The sequence below is a fragment of the Dromiciops gliroides genome, chromosome 5 (genome assembly GCF_019393635.1).
Source record: "Dromiciops gliroides isolate mDroGli1 chromosome 5, mDroGli1.pri, whole genome shotgun sequence".
In the NCBI taxonomy this organism is placed as follows: Eukaryota; Metazoa; Chordata; class Mammalia; order Microbiotheria; family Microbiotheriidae; genus Dromiciops; species Dromiciops gliroides.
Genome location: NC_057865.1, coordinates 66,395,582 through 66,422,340, shown reverse-complemented (window position 1 = coordinate 66,422,340; position 26,759 = coordinate 66,395,582). Strand labels below are relative to the sequence as shown.

At 39.4% G+C, this 26,759-nt stretch overlaps 1 protein-coding gene across 2 annotated transcripts in view; it reads right to left on the bottom strand.

Moving 5' to 3' along the window:
- Nucleotides 1-25,897, bottom strand: part of WAC (WW domain containing adaptor with coiled-coil) — a 114,220-nt gene extending 88,323 nt beyond the window's left edge. For both annotated transcript variants that reach the window (XM_043966193.1, XM_043966194.1), the window contains exons 1-3: nucleotides 25,490-25,897; nucleotides 25,079-25,115; nucleotides 23,140-23,335 (exon numbers count right to left, since the gene is read on the bottom strand). In XM_043966193.1, the coding sequence (XP_043822128.1) occupies nucleotides 23,140-23,335; nucleotides 25,079-25,115; nucleotides 25,490-25,530 (274 nt within the window). In that variant the 5' untranslated portion in view covers nucleotides 25,531-25,897. The remainder of the gene's footprint in view (nucleotides 1-23,139; nucleotides 23,336-25,078; nucleotides 25,116-25,489) is intronic.
- Nucleotides 25,898-26,759: the final 862 nt, after the last annotated feature.

Genomic DNA, 26,759 nt, shown 5'->3' with positions numbered 1-26,759 from the left:
TGCAAAGGTCCTAAGTATCATTTGGACAACCTGATATGATACACAGTGTTTTTAATCTAATTGTGCATTAATAGAAAGGGAAAAATACATCATGCTATACTATCCAGATAGCTACACAAGAAACCAGTTGGGAGATTATATGCATAGATAAAATCATTCTGAGGAAGAAAAAAGTTATATTGACACAATGGAAACACAAGATTTGACAATGATGTATTATGACTTTATTTTTTAACAAACATACCAAAATTTATCCATCTAAATGAGTGTTGAACCCTTCAAAATATACACCTTCGCAGTCATAAAACTTATTTTAACAATGCTGCAAAAGTCTAAAACATTTTTACTACTACCGCTTGAGAAATGCTTTCAGAACCTGTGGTGTATTATTTTAAATACCCTCAATGGTGAAAAAGTTTCACCTTTAAGATGTTTCCATAGACATGATTTTAGGAAACAGCCAGAAGGTCTTGAGAACCAAGTTTCACAAATTTATTGTGCACTCAAACTAAGCAAAAGGGGTCTTGATCAAAGCACATCATTCTGAACATGACGTTACCTAGGCTTTGCCTAAAAGACTTGCCATGAGAAAGAAATCAATACCTCTAAGATAGTCCTTTCCATTTAGGAAAAACTACTTTTTAAAAAAACTATAAGCCAAAATACATTTTACTCTAACTTCTCCATCTACTCTGGAGCTAAGCAAAAAACTTTTAAAACTTTTACCCACTAGAGCTTTCTCTGACCCTCTGGGGTTCTTTCCATATAAACATAAAATATCTGAAAATCACAATCATATGCTCCCTAAGAATACTTGTCCAGATTCAACATCCTTAGTTTCAATTATTGTCCTAAATCACTGCTTCCAATACCCAGACCATCCTGGTCATCTTCTTTTAACTTATCAATGTGTCTCTTAAAGTGAGGTATGCAGAGATAAATGGGGAAATTGATGTGTTACAAAAACAAAAGATATCACAAAAATTTATTTTATAAAAACATGAAGTCTACATTGTCTCTTAAGAATTTCACCTGTTGAGCTGTAGCCCATTAAAGTTTCTGAGTACTAATTCTGTCCTTTAACACTCTAGTTATCCAGCCTGGATATAGATCGAGAGGCTGGGATAGGCCTGGAGATCATCTCAAAGGAGAATCGTCAGTTGAAGAAACAAACCATGTTTCACCTGGAGATGACTCAAAGGGGAGAAATTAAAGCTGTTTTCAAGTATCTGAAGGCCTCTTTGGGGAAGAGGGACCTGACTTGTTCTAACCACAAAGGGCACTGATAAAAATGTTGAAGAGATTTGCCAGAGGACAAGTCCTATAATATCCCACTAGAGACGTTCCCTAGATTTAAAGGATTTGGTGATAGAAAAGATCTTAAAAGATCATCTTATTTGCCTAGAGCGAAGAGCTTGCCTGGTCAATCTGCCTGATTCCAAATCCAGTAGCCCTTCCCCTGCACCAAAGACCCATCACAAAATGCCCAAGTACAGACTATGAGGTGGGCTCATAGATTATTCAGGAACTGAGGTTTCAGACAGAAGTTAGCATTTTCCCATTAATCAACTAACTAGGCTAGTCGTCTCCAAAGTGGGGCTGCCAGTTATCTTCTTAAAGGGCATGTCTGACCATGCGATACCCTTTACTCAAAAAAAAAAAAAAATCAGTGCTTCCCTATCAAATTAAACATTTGCATCAGTAGCACCTTGGGATAGAGGTGCCCCAAAAGTCTTAGTGCAGTTTTAAGCTTTAAAGATTAAAACTAAGCTCTTGGGAACAATAAGCATATATGTGCGCATGCACACACACACAGTTTATAAATTAATAAAGGGGCAGCTAGATGGCACAGTGGATAGAGCACCGGCCCTGGAGTCAGGAGTACCTGAGTTCAAATCCGGCCTCAGACACTTAACACTTACTAGCTGTGTGACCCTAGGCAAGTCACTTAAACCCAATTGCCTCACTAAAAAAAAAATTAATAAATAAAATAATAAATTAATAAATACACCATATTGGGGGCTCAAAAATATTATACTGGGGGCGGCTAGGTGGCGCAGTAGATAAAGCACTGGCCCTGGATTCAGGAGGACCTGAGTTCAAATCTGACCTCAGACACTTAACACTTACTAGCTATGTGACCCTGGGCAAGTCACTTAACCCCAATTGCCTCACTAAAAAAAAAAAAAGTTATACTGATGGACTCAATCAAAATTTGGGAACCGTTGATGTAAGCAATCAATGAAAAACACATAGTCCCAGTCTGTAAAGCCACCACCAAACCAACACCAGTGTGTTGAGACATATCACTAAGCAGCCATCATCTATTAGCAAGTCATTTCACCTTTTCAGGACTGTTTTCTCATCTATAAAATTCAAGTTGTGAACAAGATTATTGCTTTAGTCCTTTCCAGTTCTCAAATAAAATGCTCTCACCTTTAAAAACTAAGCAGCTCTGGGGGGCAGCTAGGTGGCCCAGTGGATAAAGCACTGGCCCTGGATTCAGGAGGACCCAAGTTCAAAGCTGATCTCAGACACAACACTTACTAGCTGTGTGACCATGGGCAAGTCACTTAACCTCCACTGGCCCACAAAAAAGAAAAACCCCCATTGCCCTGCAAAAAACCAAAAACAAACAAACAAACAAAAATATTATACTGAAGGGCAGCTAGATGGTGCAGTGGATAGAGCACTGGCCCTGGAGTCAGGAGGACCTGAGTTCAAATCTGGCCTCAGACACTTAACACTTACTAGCTATGTGACCCTGGGCAAGTCACTTAACCCCAATTGCCTCACTAAAAAAAAAAAGTTATACTGATGGACTCAATCAAAATTTGGGAACCGTTGATGTAAGCAATCAATGAAAAACACATAGTCCCAGTCTGTAAAGCCACCACCAAACCAACACCAGTGTGTTGAGACATATCACTAAGCAGCCATCATCTATTAGCAAGTCATTTCACCTTTTCAGGACTGTTTTCTCATCTATAAAATTCAAGTTGTGAACAAGATTATTGCTTTAGTCCTTTCCAGTTCTCAAATAAAATGCTCTCACCTTTAAAAACTAAGCAGCTCTGGGGGGCAGCTAGGTGGCCCAGTGGATAAAGCACTGGCCCTGGATTCAGGAGGACCCAAGTTCAAAGCTGATCTCAGACACAACACTTACTAGCTGTGTGACCATGGGCAAGTCACTTAACCTCCACTGGCCCACAAAAAAGAAAAAAACAAAAACAAAAACAAATACAAACTAAGCTGGTCTGAATTTTAGTATGAAAGTATGCATCCTCTAGATCTGCTAAAAACATGCCTACCCTTAAGGAAATAGAAAATATGGTTTCTATTCACAGGGAATATACTCCATAAATAAAACTAAGATCTTCAGGACATTTTTAAAATACAAAGAGATAACTACACACACAAAATACAGCATCCTCTACTATTTATTTTTAGGAAAAGGACAAATACAACATAGTATTAATCTGGTGAAATCAAACTTGGATGTTAGACAGCAAACTAGAATGCCACATGTGAAAACTTAGTTGCAGAAAGCACTGGAAACTATGAAGTTCTCCTTATCTATAAAGCACTGAGTTGAAGTCAGATAATAAGAAATTAGAGTAGGCCTACAGAAAGGCTCATAAAAGCCCTTTTACTTTCCAATGTAATGTAAGGGATCATTAAAAGTCACTGTAGATTTCAAAGATGGGAGTTTAGTCGCTTTACAAAATTTTAGAATATTCCTACCAAGCAAAAGCACTTATTTCCTTAGGCTATTACATAAGGTACCGGCTTAAAAACCAAAAATTATTCAACTCAAAAGTGAAAAAAAGTAAAAACAAAAACCCTGAGACCCAAGTCAATTTAAAAACCAAGATAGTTTAATCATACAGAAAGAGAATAGCAGGTTGGACTGCCTATGGGAAATTGCCAAACTCCTACATGGAAACAGGGGCCAAAGTAAGTCAAACTTGTGATCCATTCAGAATTCTCTTGCCCATTTTCTCAAACCACAACCTTAAAAGATAAATAGATTACTACTGTTCTTAGCAGATACTTAACTGTCATTCATAAATTCACCAAAAAGCCTTAACATCATAACCATGCCCAAGTATCAAAATCATATTTAATAGCTGTTTCTTTAAACACATTTTGACTAAAAACAATCAACATTTTTAGCAGAACACCCAATGTATAAGAGCTCTCCCCAATCAAACTCAATTTCAAAAAAGAGCACAAAAAATAAGGGTTACAGCAACACATCAAAAAATATTATCTATGCACAGCGTTAAGCCATTAAGGGCCTAACAGTGACTGTTACACAGTAATATGCTTGATAAAGTCTTATTCAATTAACCCACCTCACAGCATTGATTATAACTTTCTTTCATAAGTAAGGATCTTTAGTAAACACAAAATTATAATTATTTCAAATAACTTTTTATTATTATTTTTAGAGTATAGTTTAGGCTGTTGAATCTAAGTCTCTCAATGTGGAAAATTTAGCAACTGCCTAAGTTGCATAAGATTGCATAACTCAGAAAATAACCTACAGAGATATCAAGTTTAGATGAATTTAAAACTTATAAAACTACATGATTTTGGAAAAAGAAAATAAATCTGCTTTAATATCAAGTTGAGTTATCACTATTACACCCTTTGGAATAAAATCAAATGTAATATAAAAAACCACTAGGAAATTATTAAAATTCTTAAGAGTTTTTAATCAAATAATTTTACCTCTCAAATATTTATATGTGGCACTTTTGGTCTAGAAATGTAAATTTCTCAGTTTAGAAACTCCCAGAATGGAAATCCCATTGATCTCAGGTTAAGCAGTTTAACACAAATGAGTTTATGTGTTTGAGGCAGGAATTGAACACCTTTCCAATTCAAGTCAACCTCCTATTGCCTCACAGGTACTATCGTAAAGGGATACGATACCTATGCCACCTCTTCCAGGAGGCATTTCCTAATTCTTCTGTAAAGTAAACTTTCTTTCCTCCTCCTTCACATAGTACTTCATATATGCTCTTCTGAAGAACAGTAATTATATTCTGGTGTGTATTTATATATATCCCGTTTCACTTCAAACCACCGAGCGGCGCACACACACACACACACACACACACACACACACACACACGCACACACACACACACACGCACACACACACACACTTCCCAGTAAATTAAGCACCACAAGGAGAGGGATCAAATTATTACGTTTCCCCCACAAGTTATCATGATACTTTCCTTCATAGAGCAAGAGGAGCTTTCTAATTGTGTGAATGAATAACAATACAATTTTATATCATTTTTCCCCCTCACACATGACACTCATCTCTCCCTATAGAACTGTAAGCTCCATAAGGTCAAGGAAAATCTGTTTCATTTGATATGTTTGTGGTACCAGCTTCTCATCCCCTGCTGGTATATAGTAGGCACTAAATAAATTTTAACTAGAGGGGAGTGAGGCCCATTTTGCCCAGACCGGTGAATGAATTAATTACACTGGGGCAGGTAATCAAATCAATAATGACACTGATACCAGAATGGGCTTGACAAATTAATTTCCCTATGGTTCCAACTCACAACCCCTGTGACTTTCCAAACCAAAATACCCCTCCCTTGGACATCACACTTCCTTAAATGTGTTATCTTCCTTTAGGAGAAAGTAAAGTCCTTGGAGGCAGGAGCTCTCTCTTTCATATTTGTATTCCCAGCAATTACCACGGTATCTGGCACATAGTAAGCATTTACTAAATGCTTCTCTCATTTCTTACAGCAAAAATATTACCCTCATTTTACAAAGAAACTGAGACTTGAAAGATTATAATTTATCCAGGGTTGCTGATCTGTTAAGTGTAAGAGTTGGGATTTGAGCTTCTTGACTCCAAGACATGTGATCTTTCAATTGTACCACAGGGGCAGCTAGGTGGTGCAGTGGATAAAGCACTGGCCCTGAATTCAGGAAGGCCTGAGTTCAAATCCAACCTCAGACACTTGACAGGTACTAGCTGTGTGACCTTGGGCAAGTCACTTAACCCTCATTGCCCCACCAAAAAAAAAATCCCGTATACTTATATATAAACCAATGCCACTCAATTGTATGTACCACAACTGCCTCATAGGAAACTGAACAAGACTAATACATTAGGCTACTCTGAGTGCTCAAGGGTATGTTTATTGAATATTAAGAAAGATTTTTAATCAGCTTACTGCTTATGTATTAAATGATGGTGCAGGGGCAGCTAAGTGGCGCAGTGGATAGAGCACCGGCCCTGGATTCAGGAGGACCTGAGTTCAAATCCAGCCTCAGACACTTAACACTTACTAGCTGTGTGACCCTGGGCAAGTCGCTTAACCCCAATTGCCTCACTAAAAAAAAAGTATTAATAATAAAAAAATGATGGTGCTAAAATGTTTAAAGGTCCTTGAATACCATTTACTCTATTATTTTAAACAATTTCCTTGAATTATTGAGTACTGTTCACTTACTTAGTTTACCTTTTCATTAATATCACAAACATGAACTTTAGCCTAGTCACTACGGGAATTCCAAATTTATTCTTAGTATTGCTAACTCATAATATAACCATCAAGTAATAAAATTCAACAATCAGAATGATTAGAATTCATCTCTGAAGCTAAATCAGAAAATTATCACTTTCATAACTTCCACTGTTGAACACTGTATTTAGATGTTTCATATGGCAAGTTAGGTGCTATATGTTAAAAAACATAAGAATAGGGGGCAGCTAGGTGGTGCAGTGGATAGAGCACCGGCCCTGGAACCAGGAGTACCTGAGTTCAAATCCGGCCTCAGACACTTAACACTTACCAGCTGTGTGACCCTGGGCAAGTCACTTAACCCCAATTGCCTCACTTAAAAAAAAAAAAGAAGAAGAAGAAAAAAAAAACATAAGAATGCACATGAAGTATATGGCTGGCAAAGATCAGTACCATTTGCTTAGTGAAGAAAGTCTATGAGAAAGGTAGATCACAGCCCATCTATGCCTGTCTATCATATGCAATTCTTGTCTATGTTCTACCATAATTTCACCACAGAAGCTTAACCTCAAGACAGTGAGGTATATCACAGAGATACCAGTAGAACTCATGTAACAAGTCCACCATACATCTCTTTGATGACAATCTTTTCTCTGGTTCTTCATGGATCCACATTTCTTATGATTCAATCTACCTTGTAATCACAATATACACATCCACTACCTTCAGAATGATACTAAGGTTGAAAAGGGATTTTCTATAGACAGTGAGACCTTTCAGATGCTTCTATTTTCCAATGACACTATATTGGTTGCAGTCACAACCTGGAATAGCCGCAAAGCCTCTCAGACTTCTTGAACAAGACATGCTTAGCTTAACCATCCATTCAAGGGATAAAGATACCTGTTGTCCAGACTATGACATGGATGTTTATAGAAATGACCTATAACATTTGTCCTCAGACAAACACTGCTAATGTACAAGTTGGGACTAGAATTATACAGGAAAAAAGCAGGTTGGACTGCCTATGGGAAACTGCAGAGCTCCTTTAATAACCCCAAACTTCTCCCTGAGAAGCCCATCTTTTTGATATCCATAGTCTTCCAGTATTATTACATGGCTAAAATTCAGAGCACAGTACAATCTCTGAAAAACAAATAAAGCACCTTTAATTTAAGAATTTTTTTTAATAAGACTGGACTTTAAAAGCAGCATCTCTTTATTAAAGGCCAAACTGCTGAAAATATTTTTTAAACCACTTAGTATTCTACAATCTAACTGGGGTTGATCTAACGTGGTCTTTTTGTACCTATCAATGATTTTTTTAAAAAGTTTACCAAAAATAACTTGACTAAATATTTGTTTATAATAACCAAGTTTTTCAACAGTATGACCTTCAACAATACCCCAACAACCCCAAAGCCTTCATATTTCCAGACTTAAACATCCTAATTTTATTCTTTTATCTTCATGATAGCTGCTTCCTTTCCCTTTACTTTTGTAACATACCTTTCATAGGTTCAGAGATTTAGAGCTAAAAAGGACTTTAGAGATGCTCTGACCCACCCCTTTCTCTGGACATTTTTCAGCTTATGTAACATTTTTTCTTCAGATTCTTCATGAGAACTGAACATATGTAGTTCTTTCTTAAAAGGATACAAAAATGCTTCCTGATTTGCTTGCAAATACTCTTTCTCCTGAAAAGAATGGCCAACATGTTTTGCTATCCTTTATGACAACAGGAACAAAATGGAACCATGTCTTCAGGCAAGTTACAACAACCCTAATGTCCCTTTTCCTGGAAGCTGGAAGCACATCATCTTCTATCTGTACTTTGGATCTGGATTATTTTTCCTTTATCCTTATTCAGTTTGAAGGCTGATTTGTGACTTCTTTTTACACACTCAAAAGACCTCCATGCAATTTACCTGTGGAGTCTTGGAATTTTATGATCCAAAAAAGCTTAGTGTTTTTGTATATGCCTGGAGATTCAATAGTACGTTGTCCATTTTGGACTGTTTATTAATATACTAAATAATGCCATTAATGGCACTGATCACTGAGGAATCAAACAACATTTACACCAAATAACATTAACATCAATATCCAAACGATATTTAACCCTCCCTTCTGGGCTTGTTTTTTAGTTCTATAGGGGAAGTGTGTGATGGACAGGAAAAAGAGACTAGGACATTGTTTTCTCCTAGCATACCTCTTTCTGAATCTCAATGATTATTCCCATTTCCATCCCTTATTCCTTCTGGGATGTTGGCTTATCTCACTTACTACACAATGACCTACCACCCCTTCCAGTCCCAAGTCTCTACTACCCAGAGAAATAACTCATCTTCCTCGGCCTGAATTCTATTCTTCTTCCTGACCCTGCATTTTTTTCATCCTTAGATTTGTTCCTACCTTATCCTTCCCAATCAAGGTCCACTGGAAAATAGATGGTTTTATGGAGGCAGCTAGGTGGGCCGTTGGATAAAGCACCGGCCCTGGATTCAGAAGGACCTGAGTTCAAATCTGGCCTCAGACACTTGCCACTAGCTGTGTGACCTAGGCAAGTCACTTAACCCTCATTGCCCCTCAAAAAAAATAAAAAATAAAATTTAAATCAGAAAATAGCTGGTTTTATCTATTTCTAACCAGACCAATCCATTACTTCTAAGCAAAATTTGGCAGGAGAGGCTGGAGGGAACTGGCCCTTGGTCCTCTGCTCTTCATGAAAAAGGTTTTTATTTCGAGTTCAACCTAGCCAAGAAGCAAAGGGGAAGGGAAAGCACTGGATTCCCCTTTACCAGCCACAAACTATTATACAGCCATATTCATCGGGAATATTAGGCAAAATATTTATTGTGATTGGTTGGGGTGGGGAGATAAAAGTTCACCTAAGAGATGATAGGATCCCTCCCATATAGGCAAGTTTATTTTATTTCTGAAAGCTATCAAACAAATGAAAATATAGGTACAGCTACAGGGATGAAATGAAATGAAATTTATTTTAAAATAAATGACAAAACAAACCCTTTACCTGATGGTTCCTATGAGCAGTGAACTGTATTTCAAAGACAATATCAAGTATCTCTCTATAATCAGAAATTTCATGGCTATGCCAATTTTTGTAGAGTACAGCCCATAAAAGAGATTAATTAAAACAGCAGTCCTACGAAGCTGTTAAATCTAATACTTTTATCTCTTATAATCAGTTTTAAAGGACATGAGAAGAAAGGTATGACTTCTGTTATGTCAGGAAAAATTGGTATTCCCTAACCCCCCCCAAAAAAATTTTAAAATAAATCCACCTATCAGGTAATGTAAAATAATAAAGAATTCTAAAACAATAAGGTCAATGGAAAGCTTTCATAGAGGCAAGTTGATAATGTACTTAAATAGAATACTATCACAGCTTAAAATCCTCCAAATTAGCTCTTTCATATGATTTTAGCACGTTCCCAAGAACATTTGCCCTATACGTCATACCTAACAAATGCTTTTAGAATTCAGGGCTTCACTACAAAGAAGGTTTTTGTCCTAATATGTGACACATTTGCTTTAATGAGAGGAGATTTGATTTTGTTAGGGAAACTGAAAAGATGATTGTAATTTTTGTCACATTAGCCATTTCAAGGTTAACAGAGGTCTGGGTATAGTACAAAAGGGACAACTAGAGTACAAACCACACTTAAGGGGAGGAGAAAAAAATCATGTAGGGTTATTCAACAGTTTTACCTAGGATCACAGCATCACCAAAATTATATTGCTTGATTTTTTTACATTCACACTGAAGATTGCCATTGTCTTAATTTAGAATTCATATACTATCACTAAATAGTCCTTTTACCAGATATGATACATATTAGCTATTACTTAATAAACATGCTAAAATACCTACTACGTGCAAAAAAGAGCAAATGAAATAACACACAAAAACCCTGTGACACCTAGGAGGTAACAAACATATCAGTAACATATACTTTACTATAAGGGATCCATAACCTCTCTGCTCCCAGGACAAAATACAATTCACCCATATCCTCTAAGTCCATGGAGGATTTGTCTAAGTTTTCCATAAATCCTTCAAAAAGTAATATACCAGAGACTTTCTTCTGATGATTTTATTATTTCACGGACCATAGTCAATGTTAGTTTTCATTATTATCAAATGACTATAAAGAGTCAAGCTGGTATACAGGAATGAGAGCAACCCTAGAGGTCAGGAAAACCTTCCTTTAAATTCTGCCTCTTTCAGGGCAGCTAGGTGGCACAGTGGATAAAGCACCGGCCCTGGATTCAGGAGTACCTGAGTTCAAATCTGGCCTCAGGCACTTGACACTTACTAGCTGTGTGACCCTGGGCAAGTCACTTAACCCCCATAGCCCCCCGCCAAAAATAAATAAATAAATAAATAAATAAATTCTGCCTCTTTCAAAACTTATCAGCTGTGTTACCATGACCTCTCCCTGACCCAGATAACTACAGAGAAGTTGCCAATTAGCGAAAGGAATTCAGATGTAGATAGTTCTTTATACTAGTGAAATCACAGGTGCAATCTATAGCTACACATATAAACAGTACATTCTTGACAAAAGGCAAATTCTCTCAGTTCCTTCATCCTTTCCGCTTATCCACACATTACCCCCTTTAAAACCTAGCTTTATTTCCTCCTCTTTCATGAAGCTTTTCCAGGATATTCCAAGTCCAATGATCTTTTACTTCCCTCTATAAACTCACATTTGTAGTGTCTCCTATATTATTAGTCTTGTGCTGGTATTTAACTCTTCTATCATTAAATTATAACTTCTCTTCCCAAATAAATACCCTAAGAGTAGGTAGCATACTTTACACTTTTCATATCCCCACTTTCCCTCCATAAACACACAAATGCCATGAATGTATTAGATACCTAATAAACATTTCTTTTCTTTTTTTTTTTTTGCAGGGCAATGAGGGTTAAGTGACTTGTCCAGGGTCACACAGCTAGTAAGTGTCAAGTGTCTGAGGCTGGATTTGAACTCAGGTCGTCCTGAATCCAAGGCCGGTGCTTTTATCCACTGCACCACCTAGCTGCCCCAACATTTCTTAATTAATCAATTTCTATATTCCAAAAGTCTGCATGCTTGCATCATAGAACTTTGTTGTACAAAGTCATGTTTTAATTTATGAATTTTAAAATGCTTGACAGCTCTTATTATGTTTTGCACATAGTAAACGTTTAATAAATGCTTTCTTGTTCATTCTACAGCATTGAGCATTTGTAATATGTATCAGTGAAGGGAGATTCTGCAGTAATGATATCTTAGAATATTTAAAGTACTAACACGTGAGTAACAAACTGTTAAGTCTTTTTAAAAAATCATCTAATTTAATATGAACAATTCAAGCTGATGATTTTCATACTGAGGTAACCAATGTTTAGAAAAACAATTACAGTTCTAAGCTATAATTATTAAATAAATAGTTGCTGAGCTAAAACAAACTCCTTAATCTTTCTGATTCAAAAGATTTTTGGGTGCAACATGTCCAATTATTAAATGCCTGCTATGTGCCAGGCACTGAGCTAAGTGCTAAGGATACAAAAAGCAAAAGCCAGTTCCTGCCCTCAAGGTACTCTTAATCCAAAGGAGGAGACAATATGCAACTATGTACAAACATGCTATATACAGGATAAATCAATAGAGGGAAGGCACAAGAATTAAGGAGGGACTGGGAAAGGTTTCTAGTAGGAGCTGGATTTTAGCTGAGACCTGTAAGAAGTAAGCAGATAGGGTATCAGGAGGGAGTTTCCTGATGTGGGAAGACAGCCAGTGAAATGCCCAGTCCAGTGTCACTGGATCAAAATTCGATGGAGGAAGAGAGTGGAGCTTAAAGTGTAAGAAGACAGGGGGGTGGGGAAGAGAGAGATGGTATTCTGAAAAAGGGTTTTGAATATCAGAAGATTTTTGTATTTGATTCTGGAGGGCAATGGAGAGCCACTGGAGTTTATTGGGGGAGTGGGGCAATGTGGTCAGCTTAGTGGAGGGATGGATTGGAGTGGAGAGAAGACTTGTAGCAGGCAGGCAGACAAACAAACCAGCAGGCTACTACAATAAATACTGGCATGAGGAGATGAGGATCTGCAAGAGGGTGGAGGCAGTATCAGAAGACATAATGACACATATTTGAGAGATGTTTCATAGGAAAAATCAATAGATCTTGGCAATGGATTGGATGAGAGATTGGGGTGAGAGAATGACGAATCTAGGATGACGCCTATATTGGGAACCTGGGAGGAGGGTAGTGCTCTAGATAGTTATAGGGAAAGTTTGGGAGGGGAGAGAGAATGAGTTGTTTTGGACATGTTGAGTTTAAGATTTCTTTATAAAGGACATCCAGTTTCATATGGCTAAGAAACAATTGGAGATAAAAGATTGGAGCTCAGCAAAGAAGTTAGGGGTAGACGAGCAGATTGTAGAATCAAAGCACACTGATGAAAATTGAATCCATAAGAGCTGATGACATCAACAAGTCACATAGTATAGAGGAAGAAGAGAAAGGGGCTCAGGACAGAGTCCTGTGGGATACCCCGAGTTGTGACCTGGATGAAGATCTAGCAAAAGAGACTGAGAAGCAGCAGTTAGGTAGGTAGAGGAGGACTAGGAGAGTATGGTCCCCAAAACCTAGGGAGAACAAAGTATTACAAAGAAGGAAAGGAGTTCAACAGTGGTAAGGGCTCCAGAGAGCTCAAGGATGAGAACTAAGAAAAGGGCACTGGATCTGGCAATCAAGAGATCATCAGTAACTATGGTGAGCGTAGTTTCTGGTAGAATAATGAAGTAGGAAGTCAGAAAGAGTTTAAGTTTTAATGAATTTGGAATCCGAGTGAAAAAAAGTTACTCCATCAAGAAGTGGAAGTCTACTCAATGGTATTCTCTCCCTAGGCATGAAAAAGCAACCTGCTAGGTATACTACCCCTAGTAACTGAAGGCATACATTTACATGTCTGCACAAGCAAAGAGCAAACATAGCTCTGATTATATAGAATTCATAAGGTTTGCAAAATGCTTTCCTCACAACCCTTTGGGTTAGGTAAGACAAGTTTTATTGTGCCAATTTTCCAACATTCTTCTTTCAGTCCAATTTTTTTTTGGGTAGATACAAATCATATTTTTGGAAAAAACACTTGGTGAAAGGCCAGGGGGAAAAAAAAAACTGGATGTGAAGTACTACACAGTACACTAAATGTGACTTTGAGCCAGTCATTTTCCTTTTTTGTAAAATGAGAATTCTACTTATCCTATTTATTTCTTATAGGGATATAAAGGCAATAATGTACGTGAAAACACTTTGAAAAGTATAAAGCCCTTAGCTAAAAGTATTCTCACTCTGAGTTTAGATTTGCATTTATGAACTCCTTTGTTAATATAAACTATCCCATTCTTTTTCTATGCAACTATCCCATTTTCTCTCAAGATTTAAATGGTACCAAAATTGCACAAAGTACTTTCAACAGGCTCCATAAGCAAGGCAATTTCTCAATTTAAAACTAATTCACTCCAAATTCTCATTCATCCATCTCAAAGTGCAAGTGTAACTGATACTACTGATACCAATGGTAATTCGAATGCCAAATGTACACTTGCCCAAAAGACTATTTTATGGAGAACTCACACAGAGCAAGTGCTCACATGGTGGTCAGAAAAAGCATATGAGGTCTTTCTTAAGAACTTTGGAATTGATTGCATGACATGGCACAGGACCGCCCAGCATAGCATGCCCTCATCAGAGAAAGTGCTGTGTTCTATGAGCAGAGCAGAAGTGAAGTAGCTCAAAAGAAACTTGAGATGTGCAAATTTGGAGAATCCAACCCAAATGTTCACATGGATTATTTGTGCTCGACCTGTGGTGGAACATTCTGAGCTCGTACTGGTCTGATCAGCCAGTCAGACACACTGTAACTTGACTCTTAACATACTGATGTCATTTTGGTCTTCTTCAAGAACAAGGGAAACAACCAACCAACCAATTTATACCACACATTCTAAGCGAATGAATTTCTTTTCAAAGGGAATTTTTTTCTTAATTTGTTACAATGAGATACAGTTCTGATACTAGACATATTTCTACAAAGACCTCTATATTTTTCAGTAAACAAAGAAATAATATTAATCTACTTCATTAAGCTGCTATGAACTTTAACATTCATAGCTTAAAAGAATCTTTAAATAAATGGCTTACGGAACTACAAAAAAGCATTCTTCATTGATGATTAAAAGTACTAAGTTAATAGTTATACATATAAAACTGCATAGTTATCAGAACACCTAGAGAGATATTCACTCATTCATGTATTTATAAAGGGCCTAATTAAAAATAATTATGGTTCATTTACTATAGACCAAGTGCCTCTTCATCAACACATTATCAAGTAGTTAGTAAAAGTCTATGTTCAATGGACTTACATTAAAGCCAAAAGCAAGCACTGGGAGGAGGTGCACAAATCACAGTGCTAGGAACCAATTAGCAGAAATTTTCTCCAATTAACCTATTCAGCTTACTGAATACTAATAGGTTAATAGCCACACAGAGTAGCATAATGTTTCTAATAACTATTCCAAGCATAACTTTCAGTTAAACAATCTGTCCATCGATATAGGGACACAATCTGAATACCCAATTTTAGTGATGTGTAGACACTGCACTAACTGTTTTGATCAGAAATCATCAACAGAATGATCTCCTGATCCACTCTACTGCCACTGATGTCGATAAAACCTTAAGCTTCAGCTTTTATGTGACTCAGTTCCTCTTTACAAAGTCAAACAGCCCCTAGATCAAATAATACTTATCACAATAGCCTTATGAAAAATAATTATGAAAGGTGACATAAATTCTACATAATTAATACTATTAAGTATTTGATTAAATAAGCATTTATCATTATGAGCACAAATAGGTAACAAATTACAGATATAATTACTTAAGAGCATATAAATCACTATAAATTAAAAATCCTATTATCAAGATAGCCATGCATTTTCTTGTCCTGTAAAGTCTTATTTAAATCATATCCATATTATCGCCTTTTCATTTATTTGAACTTTTAAGACTGACTTCAACAAATTCAATGCAATACAACTTAGCTGGCATTCTAATTTAAATTTGGTGATTTGGCTATTCAAACATGCTTCATAACTCAAATATGAGGGAAAAATGGGCAAGTAATGGACAGAAAAACACATGGGAAGCTAAAGAAGTAAAAAGGGAGAGGATGAAGTATGATTACTAAAAGGTTAATCCCTTTTGATAGATGGATAGAGTGCCAGTTCTTGAGTCAAGAAGATTCATCTTCCTGAGTTCAAATCTGGTCTCAAACACTTACAAGGTGTGAGACCCTGGGCAAGTCACCTAACCCTATTTGCCTCAGTATCCTCATCTGTAAAAAATAAGCTGGAGAAGGAAATGGCAAACCACTCCAGTATCTTTGCTAAGAAAATACCAAATGGGGTTAAGAAGACTTGTACACAAACAAAAAACAAAATCCCTTTTGATAACTGAGCTCAATCCCTCCCTCCCTCCCAACCTCTCTCTCCCTTTCTCCCTCCCTCCCTCCTTTCCCCTCTCTGTATTAATTTTTTCTAGTCCACTCCTGAGGAAAGGCACAGAAGTAGTTCTAAAGGCTTTAAAATACTAAGTAAAATAACTATTCCAAGAAAAATAAATTGTCATATTGAACAGTTCCCAAAGGTGAAAAGAAGTAATATTTCAACCCATTACTACTTATAAGTATCTCTGAAGACCATATAGTCTCTATTATTAACCTAGTAATATTGAGTGCTTTGGGGTTACAACACATTTTACATACATTCTGTCAACTGTTCACAAAACTCAATTTTATTTTGACTCATGTCCTAAAACATAAAACCATTCTTCTTAGACCTGCTTATTTAAAATATAAAATTCAACATGTCTAATGAAACCAAAACATCCATTTTTAAGTGTGCCCTCCTCACTACTTTTTCCCATAGTTTCTTCCTTACCCTTAATCCCATTCTCGAAAAGTACTGCCCCCACCCCTCACCCCAGGGGAATGAGGGTTAAGTGACTTGCCCAGGGTCACACAGCTAGTAAGTGTCAAGTGTCTGAGGCTGGATTTGAACTCAGGTCTTCCTGAATCCAGGGCCAGTGCTCTATCCACTGCACCACCAGCTGCCACCCAAAAGTATTTTCACTACCAAGGACATTTTTTAAAAAGTCATTGTTTTAAAGTTATTTACAAAGATGAAAGGAATTATGAAATCTCCCTCTCTAAAACAGTCTGAATTATATCCATGCCTAAAGTTAAGAAGACTACTTACATAGCCTCTTATGGTTCCCTCCTATCCTATAAACATACAATAAAATGTTACAAAATTTAATGAAACTAAAAGATGTCAGAATTTAACAAATCCAAAGTTCTACTTCAATCCTTCATCATGATGAACACTCATGAAAACATCTTTAGAACATAAATTCTGGCAGATTTTACTAAATTTCTATGTTGAGTACAGACACGAGAACAGTCTGCCAGTGGTCAAATAAATTCAAGTAAGCTCATTACTAAAAGATTAACCATCAGATGACAATTATTTTGGCCACATATATGTATAAAGTACCACCTTGATAAACTGAATAGCAGCTGCCCCAAAACCACTGGCCCTGCTTTAAGCTCAGCTCCCAGAGCCATCATTCAGCAAAAATTGTCTCAATGGGGAAGGAAGCCAGCCACCCCCATCAAATGCTGACCAACTGCCGCCTATGGGATGGGCAAACCAGTCGAGCTGAAACAGCAAGGCACCCCAAGGAAGAGAAAGGAGGCAGCATGTGCCAGGAAAATCAACCCCTCACCATAAGCTCATCCACCGACTCCATTCAACTCTAGACAGAAATTACTCAACACCCTGGGCTCAAGAGCCCTGAAAATAGCAGTACCAAACTCCTCCCAACAACCAACCACCTTGCCCCTGCAGCCATCATCAGGAGCAACCTCTGTGAACAAGTCCTACCATCTTTGCCAACCCTAACACCAAATGATGACTGCCATCATCAAAGGAAGCAATCTTTGTGGAAATCTGACCCGACACTGCTTCTACAAATGCTCTGGTCCCTGCCTCCTTAGTAGCAAGACTTAAAAAGAATATTCTTGCCCCAAAAGTCCTTGATGCTGTCAACAATTCAACATCAGTGGAGAAAGTAACTTACCATTTGTTCTGCTGACATACCCTACAGACCATGGGACTTTCTTACTTTCTACTGAAAAGTCCTGCGTGTTTTCTCCCCCACTAACTGTGAACTCTGTGAGAATGGCCACAGTCTCCACTTTTTTATTTGTATCCCCAGTGCTCTGTAAGGTGCTTTGTATACTGTTCAGTTATGTCTTCAACTCTTCCATGGCATGCCATTATTTTCCATGGGGTTTTCTTGGCAAAGATACTGGAGTGGTTTGCCATTTCCTTCTCTAGTGGATTAAGGCAAACAGAGGTTAAGTGAATTGGCCAGGGTCACACAGTTCCTAAGTATCTGTGGCTGAGCCATCTAGCTGCCTCTAGTATATAGTAAGTGCTTAATAAATGCTTGTCCAGTCATTCAATCTACAGCACAGAGAGTATGCAATATGCGTTGATGAGAGAGAACTTGCACTAAAGATATCTTGGAACCTTTAAAGTACTAATGCATAAGTAACAAATCAATACCTTAGAAATCACCAAATTTAATGTGTACCATTCATGGTGATGATCTTCTCATTTAGGTAACTGATGTTTAGGAAAACACAATTAAAAGCTATAATTATTAAACAGTGGGTAAAACAGGCTAAAACAAACTCCTAAATCTTTCTAATTCAAAAGATCTTTGGTGCAACACATCCAACGAAAGTTAGTTATCTATGTTAGAAGTTTTATTATAACAAGTTATTTTACAAAACTAAATGTGGGGGGCAGCTAGGTGGTGCAGTGGATAAAGCACTGGCCTTGGATTCAGGAGGACCCGAGTTCAAATCCAGACTCAGACACTTGACACTTACTAGCTGTGTGACCCTGGACAAGTCACTTAACCCTCATTGCCCAGCAAAAAAACAAACAAACAAACAACAACAACAAAAACTAAATGTGGTCAGGAGTACCTGAGTTCAACTCCAGCCTCAGACACTTAACACTTACTAGCTGTGTGACCCTGGGCAAGTCACTTAACCCCAATTGCCTCACTAAAAAACAAACAAACAAAAAACAAAAAAAACCCTAAATGTGCATGGACCTTATTTCATAGAATCACAGATTTAGTGCCAGAAAGGTTCTTTAAAGGTCACCTAATAAGCCACCTTTTTACAGTTACAGTGTGTGAGAACCAGAAAGGGCAAGTGACTGGCCCAAGGTTACAGACCTGAAGTGACAGAGCAGATACAATGCAGTTTCCCTTTCCTCACATGGTTTCTTATCTTGCTCTACACTAAGACTGTTTTACAAATACACTACTATAGAGGGTTCCTTCAAAACTCAATAAAATACTCAGTAGTTTCTTCTAAATCCTAAGAGTGAAAAGTCGCCTGTATCTTTAAATTGTATATGAAACACAATAAATAAATGTTCATGTAAAGCATAGATGTTAGAAATGGAAGGGATCTTAAAGAGCCTCTCTGCTCTAAGTCCTTCATTGTACAGCTGAGGAAATAAACCCTCTGCCATTTAAGCAACTAGCACAGCATCACCCAGCAAGTCAAAATTGTATTCAACCCCAAGAGCCATGTCATTGAAGGATGTAATATGGTATCTTAGAGGTGTATTTCTATTTTATGTGACCTCTACAGCAGTTTTACAACGATTACATGGAAAGTTAGGGCACTACAGAAAATTCTCTCTTAAAAGAATTATGGTTAATATGTTTATTTAGTATCCATCACTGCCAGGTCCAAACACAAATTCTGATTTTAAAAACTAGCACAGGTTTCACAGAGTAATAATCTCTCTACACTATCTGGAAATGTAAAGGTCAGATAAGAAACTAAAATCCTATCTGTTTCATTTACTTTGTATCTCCAATGTGCAATGAAGAGTTGTGAATGTAGTTTTTGAGTTTCTAGAAATTAATAGAAAAATAGGGTAAGATTTTTTTTCAATTTTGGCAATCTTTCATTTTTTTATTTTTGACTTACAGGGGAAAATAAACTAATTGCAGCAATGGAATTAACAATCAACTTTCCATTATGCATGATAGAGGAAAGAGTACAGGTAATTCAAAAATCACTTGAGTTAAAAAATTTTACCATAATTCAATTTAGAATCTGTTATGTTCTTATATTTTAATATAATCATGAAAATAACAACCATCAGAAAATAATGAAGCCTCATTTTCAGATTTGCAAAAATTTTAGTTTTTAGCACTAAAGGCAATTTTTTAAAGTAACTGCAATTAAAAAAAAAAAAGAATCTGCACCTGAAGTTAGTTATGGATACATGTAAGGGATAGTTGCAGTGTTAAAATGCCTTCTCTCCTCCTACTTCCCTCATTTCCAAACAGTAGAGAATTAGAAAATGATCCTCAGACAGTACTTTTCTATGTTAAAATGCAAATGTCCTTTCTTAAGTATCTTTAAATGGTTAGAAGGATACAATGTGTACTTCCCTGGGCAAAAGTGTTATTATGAGCCCCTCAAGGAGAATTCTATAAAGAGATAAGCTATATTAGATACAGATGATATAGGGAGATATGGTAAAGATGTTTGCAGACCTAAAGGGTGCTTGAGGGAGGGGGGTCAGTCTTAGTGGTTAAAAAAAAAAAAAAGGAAAAGAAAGAAAGAGAGGAAACACTAAGAGAACTGACTACTGATAATTCAAGATGCCCTGATACAAAGTAGGAGCAGCCTCAGAGGAAGGACCTAAAGTTATAGGTAGGTGAGAAAAAATAGGATTCCCAGAAACAGTGCCTGTTGAAATAGTGAAACAAATAACTGCAAAACCCGAATTTAAATCAGAAGCAAATAAAGAACAACTACCTGTGGCCCAAACAGCAACAAAACATATTCTCTAAAGACCAAAGGTAGAGCTCCACTAGAGACTAAAGGTGGACTAATCTAAGGGACCCTTAACACCCAAGGGTCAGAGACTTTAGGAAAGGCCTACATACTAAAGGAAGTGATAAGAACAGGTAGGGGATGAAATTATTTAATGCTCTAAAAGCTAAATCAAGAGAATTAAAAATGTAAGTGCTTTTGTGTGCGCACGTGCGCGCACACGCACACTCGCGCTCGCACTCTTCCCCCCCCCCCCTTAATTTTATAGCTTTCAAATTTGGAATTCCCTCATACTATAGGAATGCTTGCTTACACACATGAAGTAACTATGTTGCTTTTGAATGGATCAGACAGAAAACATTACAATTAGAAGAAGCAAGGTCTTACTTTTTTGTTCCTTGAATACTAAGACCAAAATGAACTACAGACCCTACCATCAACAGAACAAAGGTACTGCACCCCATTTTCTTTCCAAATACCAACTACATTTTAAGTACTATATATCCAATGGAATAGAATCTCTACTTTCTGGAAGATGAGATTCTAAAGGCTGTAAAGAATTGACTTATTGACTGAGAGCTTAGACAGTGAACCCAGAAAATGAAAATACTGTCAGTTTAAATTATGCTATTAGACTTTTACTTTAATTCCTATGAAAATGCTATTTTTACATTTAAAAAACCCCAAAACCTCCTTATGTAGTTTTACCACAATTCCTTCTATATTTAAAAAGAGCTACTTTTCAAGTAACCAAAATCGTTATTCATATAGTCTATCCAAAAGTAGGATAAGGCTTATAACACCCAATATATATCAAAATGAAGTGCTATAAGAGGAAGAGAAGGAAATGTCTTTCTCTCAAGACACTTCAGATTACCCAATTTCTTTCTTGAATATATTATAACACAAATCATTCGTCTATTTCAAATCTTTCTATTCAACACAACATATGCCTACAGACAACCAATCTTGTTTCTTTTGCTATCAACTGAGCAGGCATTATTTCTACCCTGTCAGGTAATGTTAAAGCAAACTGCCTCCCTCACCCCACCCCACCCCCACCCAGTTTTTGTTTGTTTAGAGGTCATGCACAAACAGAAAAATGAATGGACCAGTAACCTATGATGGTGACAGTTGTCATTAGCCTGAATATATACTGGTACACCCTGGAAACTGAAAAAAAAAAAAAAAACCAACAACAAAAAAACCAAAGTCTTTGGTCTACTAGAAGATCAGCTATGAGGGATTTCTGAGGAAAACATGGAGGGAAAACCAATTAAGATGGCAAAGTATTAAAGGTTTTCGACTTGTATAAGTAGAGGGTATACCCCCACTAATGCAATCACAGGTCCACCAGGAAGTGGAGAATACAAATTATTAGACACTTAGTGGTAGACACAGTAAATCAAGGTGCAATATGCCATACCATGTCCACTATAAGGAATCATTTTCTAGAGCATCCTGTGAGGTAGTCTGGCACCATGTCCCAGAACCAGGAAGACCTAGGTTCAAGTCCCAGGTCTGATGTATACCAACTGTCTCTCTAGCACCTACCAGTGCCCTACATAACACTCTTAAGACTGTAAATTGTGGATGTATGGATCTGCATTGATAGTTTCAGGTACCCAACAATAAAGACAGTTTCAGGTACCAATGAAATCACAGATCTAGTCCTTATCCCTATCATTTTTTGTTAACTTATATGATGATCTTTTCTATCTTTATTAAACAATACAAGTTATCCACAACACATGGAAAAACTAGTACTTAACTCAACGAGTACTTTAAGCACTTTAAACTGAATGTTAAGAAAATTAAGATTGGAAATTAATGATAACTCAGCTGAGTAACAATAACAAACGTATACACAGAACCATCTAAACTAAGCAGAATCTCTGATGCAAAGTTGTTAAATAAGATACTGCATCAAAAGTTCAACATTATTTAAATCAGGTCAAATAAGCAAGTATAGGGAATGTGTCCATTCTTTAAAATATGAAATATTACTACATAAAAATTGTACATCATAAGGTGGAAAAACATGAAAATATCTCCAGGGTCATGAGGAAAATGGAAAATAAGGCTGGGAAATGTTTTTAGCATTACTAAACTTTTACATTTGCCACAGATAACTAAACTCTGGGTTTTCAACTGCCTCGGAGGATTTAAGAGTCCTCAGAAAGATATGAATTTGAATGCTTTTAAATAAAATGAACAAAATTTTTAAAACCCGAATAATCTACTTCAAATTATTTTTATGACTTTTAAAAAGGTGAAAAGATTGGTTCTATATATTTTCCTGACTTCAGAATAATCATAGCTCTTTTCTGTCTACACACCCAGAAAGTCAATTCCTTAACCTCTCCTCATGTCCCAAGTAATGATACTTCTTGGGGAATCTAGGAGATTTCAATTTCTAAATGTACAACTTGCTTCTAGGTAAATTAAAGCATCAAAATATTCTGACAAAAACAAAACAAAACACCGATGAGATAAACTGGCAGGGTTCACCAGGAAAAACTGTTATCTATTTCACAGATTGATTTTGATTGACCACATGGGACAAACTTCAATAGGCATAAAATTTTTGTGAGTAAAACTACTTACCACCATCCCTCTCTCTAACTCTGTGAGTATGCAGGCTTTTTGCTTTACTGTGACCTGTGCTGTCACTATATTTGTTTTCAGGACTATCAGATCGTCGCAACATTTTATTTGGTGGTGAAGGATCTGTGGTGTCTCGCATCTTTTCATGTCGGTGATCGCCACTACTGGGGTGACTCTTTGATGAATATTTAAGAGCCTGTAAAATATCATACAAAGAAAAGCAGGTAGACCTTTAACTTGACCCCTTAATTATAACTAAGATGAAATCTATTTCATTAAGTTCCATGACTTTATATCAACAAAAACTCAGAGTTTTAGTCAAACATGATTCAAGAACTCAATGTGTCTATAAATAGCCATGATTCAAGATGATAATATAGAATCACTCCATGGAATATTTTAGAGTAGTTGCTTGAAAAGATCTTGGGAAGTAATTCTTAATAAATCTTTTTGGGAAGGATAAAGTGGGGAGAAAAATGACCTTATAATATCAGTGTTAGAGCCTGAAGGGACTCAAAGGTCATATAATCCCACCACTTTATTTTACAAATGAGGAAACAAAATTCAGGAGAGTTTAAGAGACCTGCTGCTGCCACACAGGTAATAAAGAGAACTGGGATATGAACCCAAATCTTCTGATTATACACATCCAGCATTCTTTCAACTGTTCCATGGTGACTCCCTCTTGTCTACATTCCCCAAATTATCCGAACAGTTTGACATCTATTTAAGTTGCTATTACCCACTTTTAGGAAAAGTTAAAGTATAAGAAATCAACAGCTGAGTACTAACTAGGTCATTCATTTCTGCCCTAAGATTATACATATTTGTCTAAACAGACACTAATTGACTTCATTTAACAGAAGCCCTTTAACCACAGGACTTCACCTTTGTACATGCAAAAAGGAAGGAGACTAAATGACCTAAGGTCAATTTCTAACTCTGGGATCCTAATGTTACTAAATACTTATTTTTAAAGCTAAACGACCTAAGGTCCCTTTCTAACTCTGGGATCCTATGTTACTAAATATTTAATTCTAAAGGTAAATTAAAATGCAACAGATAACTTTGAAAAAGTACTGCCTTTAAAACAGAAGCAAAGATTTACATTCTCCTTAGAGAATTAAGCAGATCCTATCAGGCTATTATAATATACAATTATATGAAGGGAATCATGACCTGTCCTTTGACATCTTCAAAACAAATACTATGCCTTATTACCGATGATGGGGTTGTAGAGTACTTGGTTTGACGTACAATTACTAGCTGAGGGATCTATCTGCTCTCTCATTTAGACCCCTAAAGTGTCCTTTGACAGCTGTCATCCATTTCTGATTGTTTTTGAAAAGTCATCAGTTTAAAAGAACCAATAGGCCTCTCCTACATAATTTCTGATGACACACGGGTCAACTGCTGCCCTGGAAAGTAACCAGGGCACCTAAAAACACCAGATATATCAGAACATACATCCCAAGTTTCCAAATCCGGTTCCTACTCTGAACGGGCAATGAAATCAAGTCGTTCCTATGGACCGGGGTTTTGATACGTTATTCTAAGGAAGAGAATCAACTTGCTGCCTTTTTAAAAATTTCAGCAGGCTGCCATTCCGGACAACTACACTCTCCCCAAATATTTTAACTCCCGAGGCCTCCGAAGTCACTCCTCCTCGCGAAATTATCAGGAACGGCCTCCTGGGCCCTTCCTGAGGCGCCCCCAACCACCCGCTCCCCCGCCCCGGGGTCGGGGACGGTCGTTACAAGAATCAAAGCCCGGCTTTCGTGGGGTTCCGGGGGGCTGCTTTCGGGTTCGTTGCCCCACAGGGCCTGCGCCGACGGCTGAAGCCTAAGCTCGAGTAGCAGCAGCCCGTCCCTCCCTCCCTCCTCCCGCCGGCCCCCTCCGCCTTCCCCTGCTGTCCCCTCCCCTAGGGCTCGGCTGGTACCTGGTAGGGCTGCGAGTCCCCCCTCCGGTCGTGACAGCTGAAAAACAGGAAGACAGACAGCGACATTAGCACCCCGGGAGAGGGAGGAGAGGGGAAAAAATCTGCCCCCACCCCCACCCCCCGGATCCTCCGCCGCCCGTTCCCCGAGCCCAGCCGCCCACGGGCCCGGACCGCCCGCACGGCCGCGGGGCGGCGGCGCCGATGGGCCCCGGCGGCCCGGCCCGGGCCGCGGCCGCCCCCGCCGCCTCCTGGCAGGCCGGCCCGGATCGGGGTTAACAACAAAAATGGCGGCTCAGCCCGAGCTAGATAAGGAGGAACATCCCCCCCCCCCCGCCCGCCGCCCCCGGCGCGGCCCGGCCCCGGCCCCAGCCCGGCCAGAGACATAGACATAGAGAGAGAGAGAGGATTTACCCATCACTGAGTCTCTGCTGTTTCCTCGCATACATTACCATCAATGCCCGGCCTGTGTGTGTGTGTCGGGGAGGGGGGGAGAGGGGCCGCGGGAGGCGGGAGGCGGGCGGGCGGGCAGGCGGACGGGCAGCGGCGGCGGCGGCGGCCAGCACTCCCTCAGCGGGTCTCAGCGCCGCTCCGTTACTGGCGCCGGCGCTCTCGGGCCATGGCCCTCCCCCGGCACCGCGCACACGCTCGCTCTCGCACGCTCGCTCGCTAGCCCGCTCGCTCCGTCCGTCCCTCGCTCGCCCGCTCGCTCTCGGCGGGGGCAGCGGCGCCAACTACACCGCGGCAGCGGCGAACCGGGGGGAGGGGGGGGGAGAAAGAAGACGCGACCGGCTCGGCCCAGCGGAGAGCGACGGCTTCCTCCGCCTTCTCCTCCTCCTGCTCCTCCTCCGCCGCCCCCTCCTCCTCCTCCTCCTCCTCCTCCACCTCCTCCTCCTCCTCCTCCTCCACCTCCTCCCCCCGCCGTCGCCGTCGCCGCTGCCTCCTCCTCCTCCCGCCGCCGCCGCCGCCGCTGCCGCCGCTGTTGGTGCCGCCGCCGCCGCTGCCGCTCCTCCAACTACATCCGGGCAACTCGGACGCCACCGCCTTCGGAAAACATCGGCAGTTTCCGCTGAGCCCCTCCTCCCCTAGCGCTTCCTCCGTCTCCCTCCCTCCCCCGTTCCCGAACGCCGGCTTCGGGACACTTCGGCTCTTTCCGGCCTTCCTCTTCCTCTGGAACCTCGCTTGCCTCTTCGCGACCCGTCGTCTCCTTCCGCTTCCGCCGCTCCCTCCCCACGCGTACGTTCTGTTTTCTCCTCCTCCTTCCCTTTCCTCACCCCCCCAGCTCGGCTCTTTGGGCCGCGCCCGAGGCCCCAGGCTGGCTTCGGTGTGTGCCCGAAGGAAGCCCGAGCTGCTGGGAAAGTGCTGCGCCCCGAAGGTCGGCATCGGCTTCCCGCCCTGGAGGCGGCTGCTCTCGGAGGAGGGGCTGGTGGGTGCCTCGGCTCGGCGCGGGCGGGCGGGCCGGAGCGGGCCTGCTTCCGGGAGGAGGGGGTGAGGACCGTGGTCACCCTGAGGGCCAGGAGGGTATTTCTTACGAGCAAAGGAAATCCCCTCCACGTCCCCCAAACCCTAGAGAGCCCCTCCCCGGCCTCCAGCTCTAGGATTTAAATGAGAAACTTGAGGTCAGGAGCGGGCCTGCCCCCGAGCACGCCCTGGGACCGGGCCCCGTGGGCCCTCGGCCTCCAGC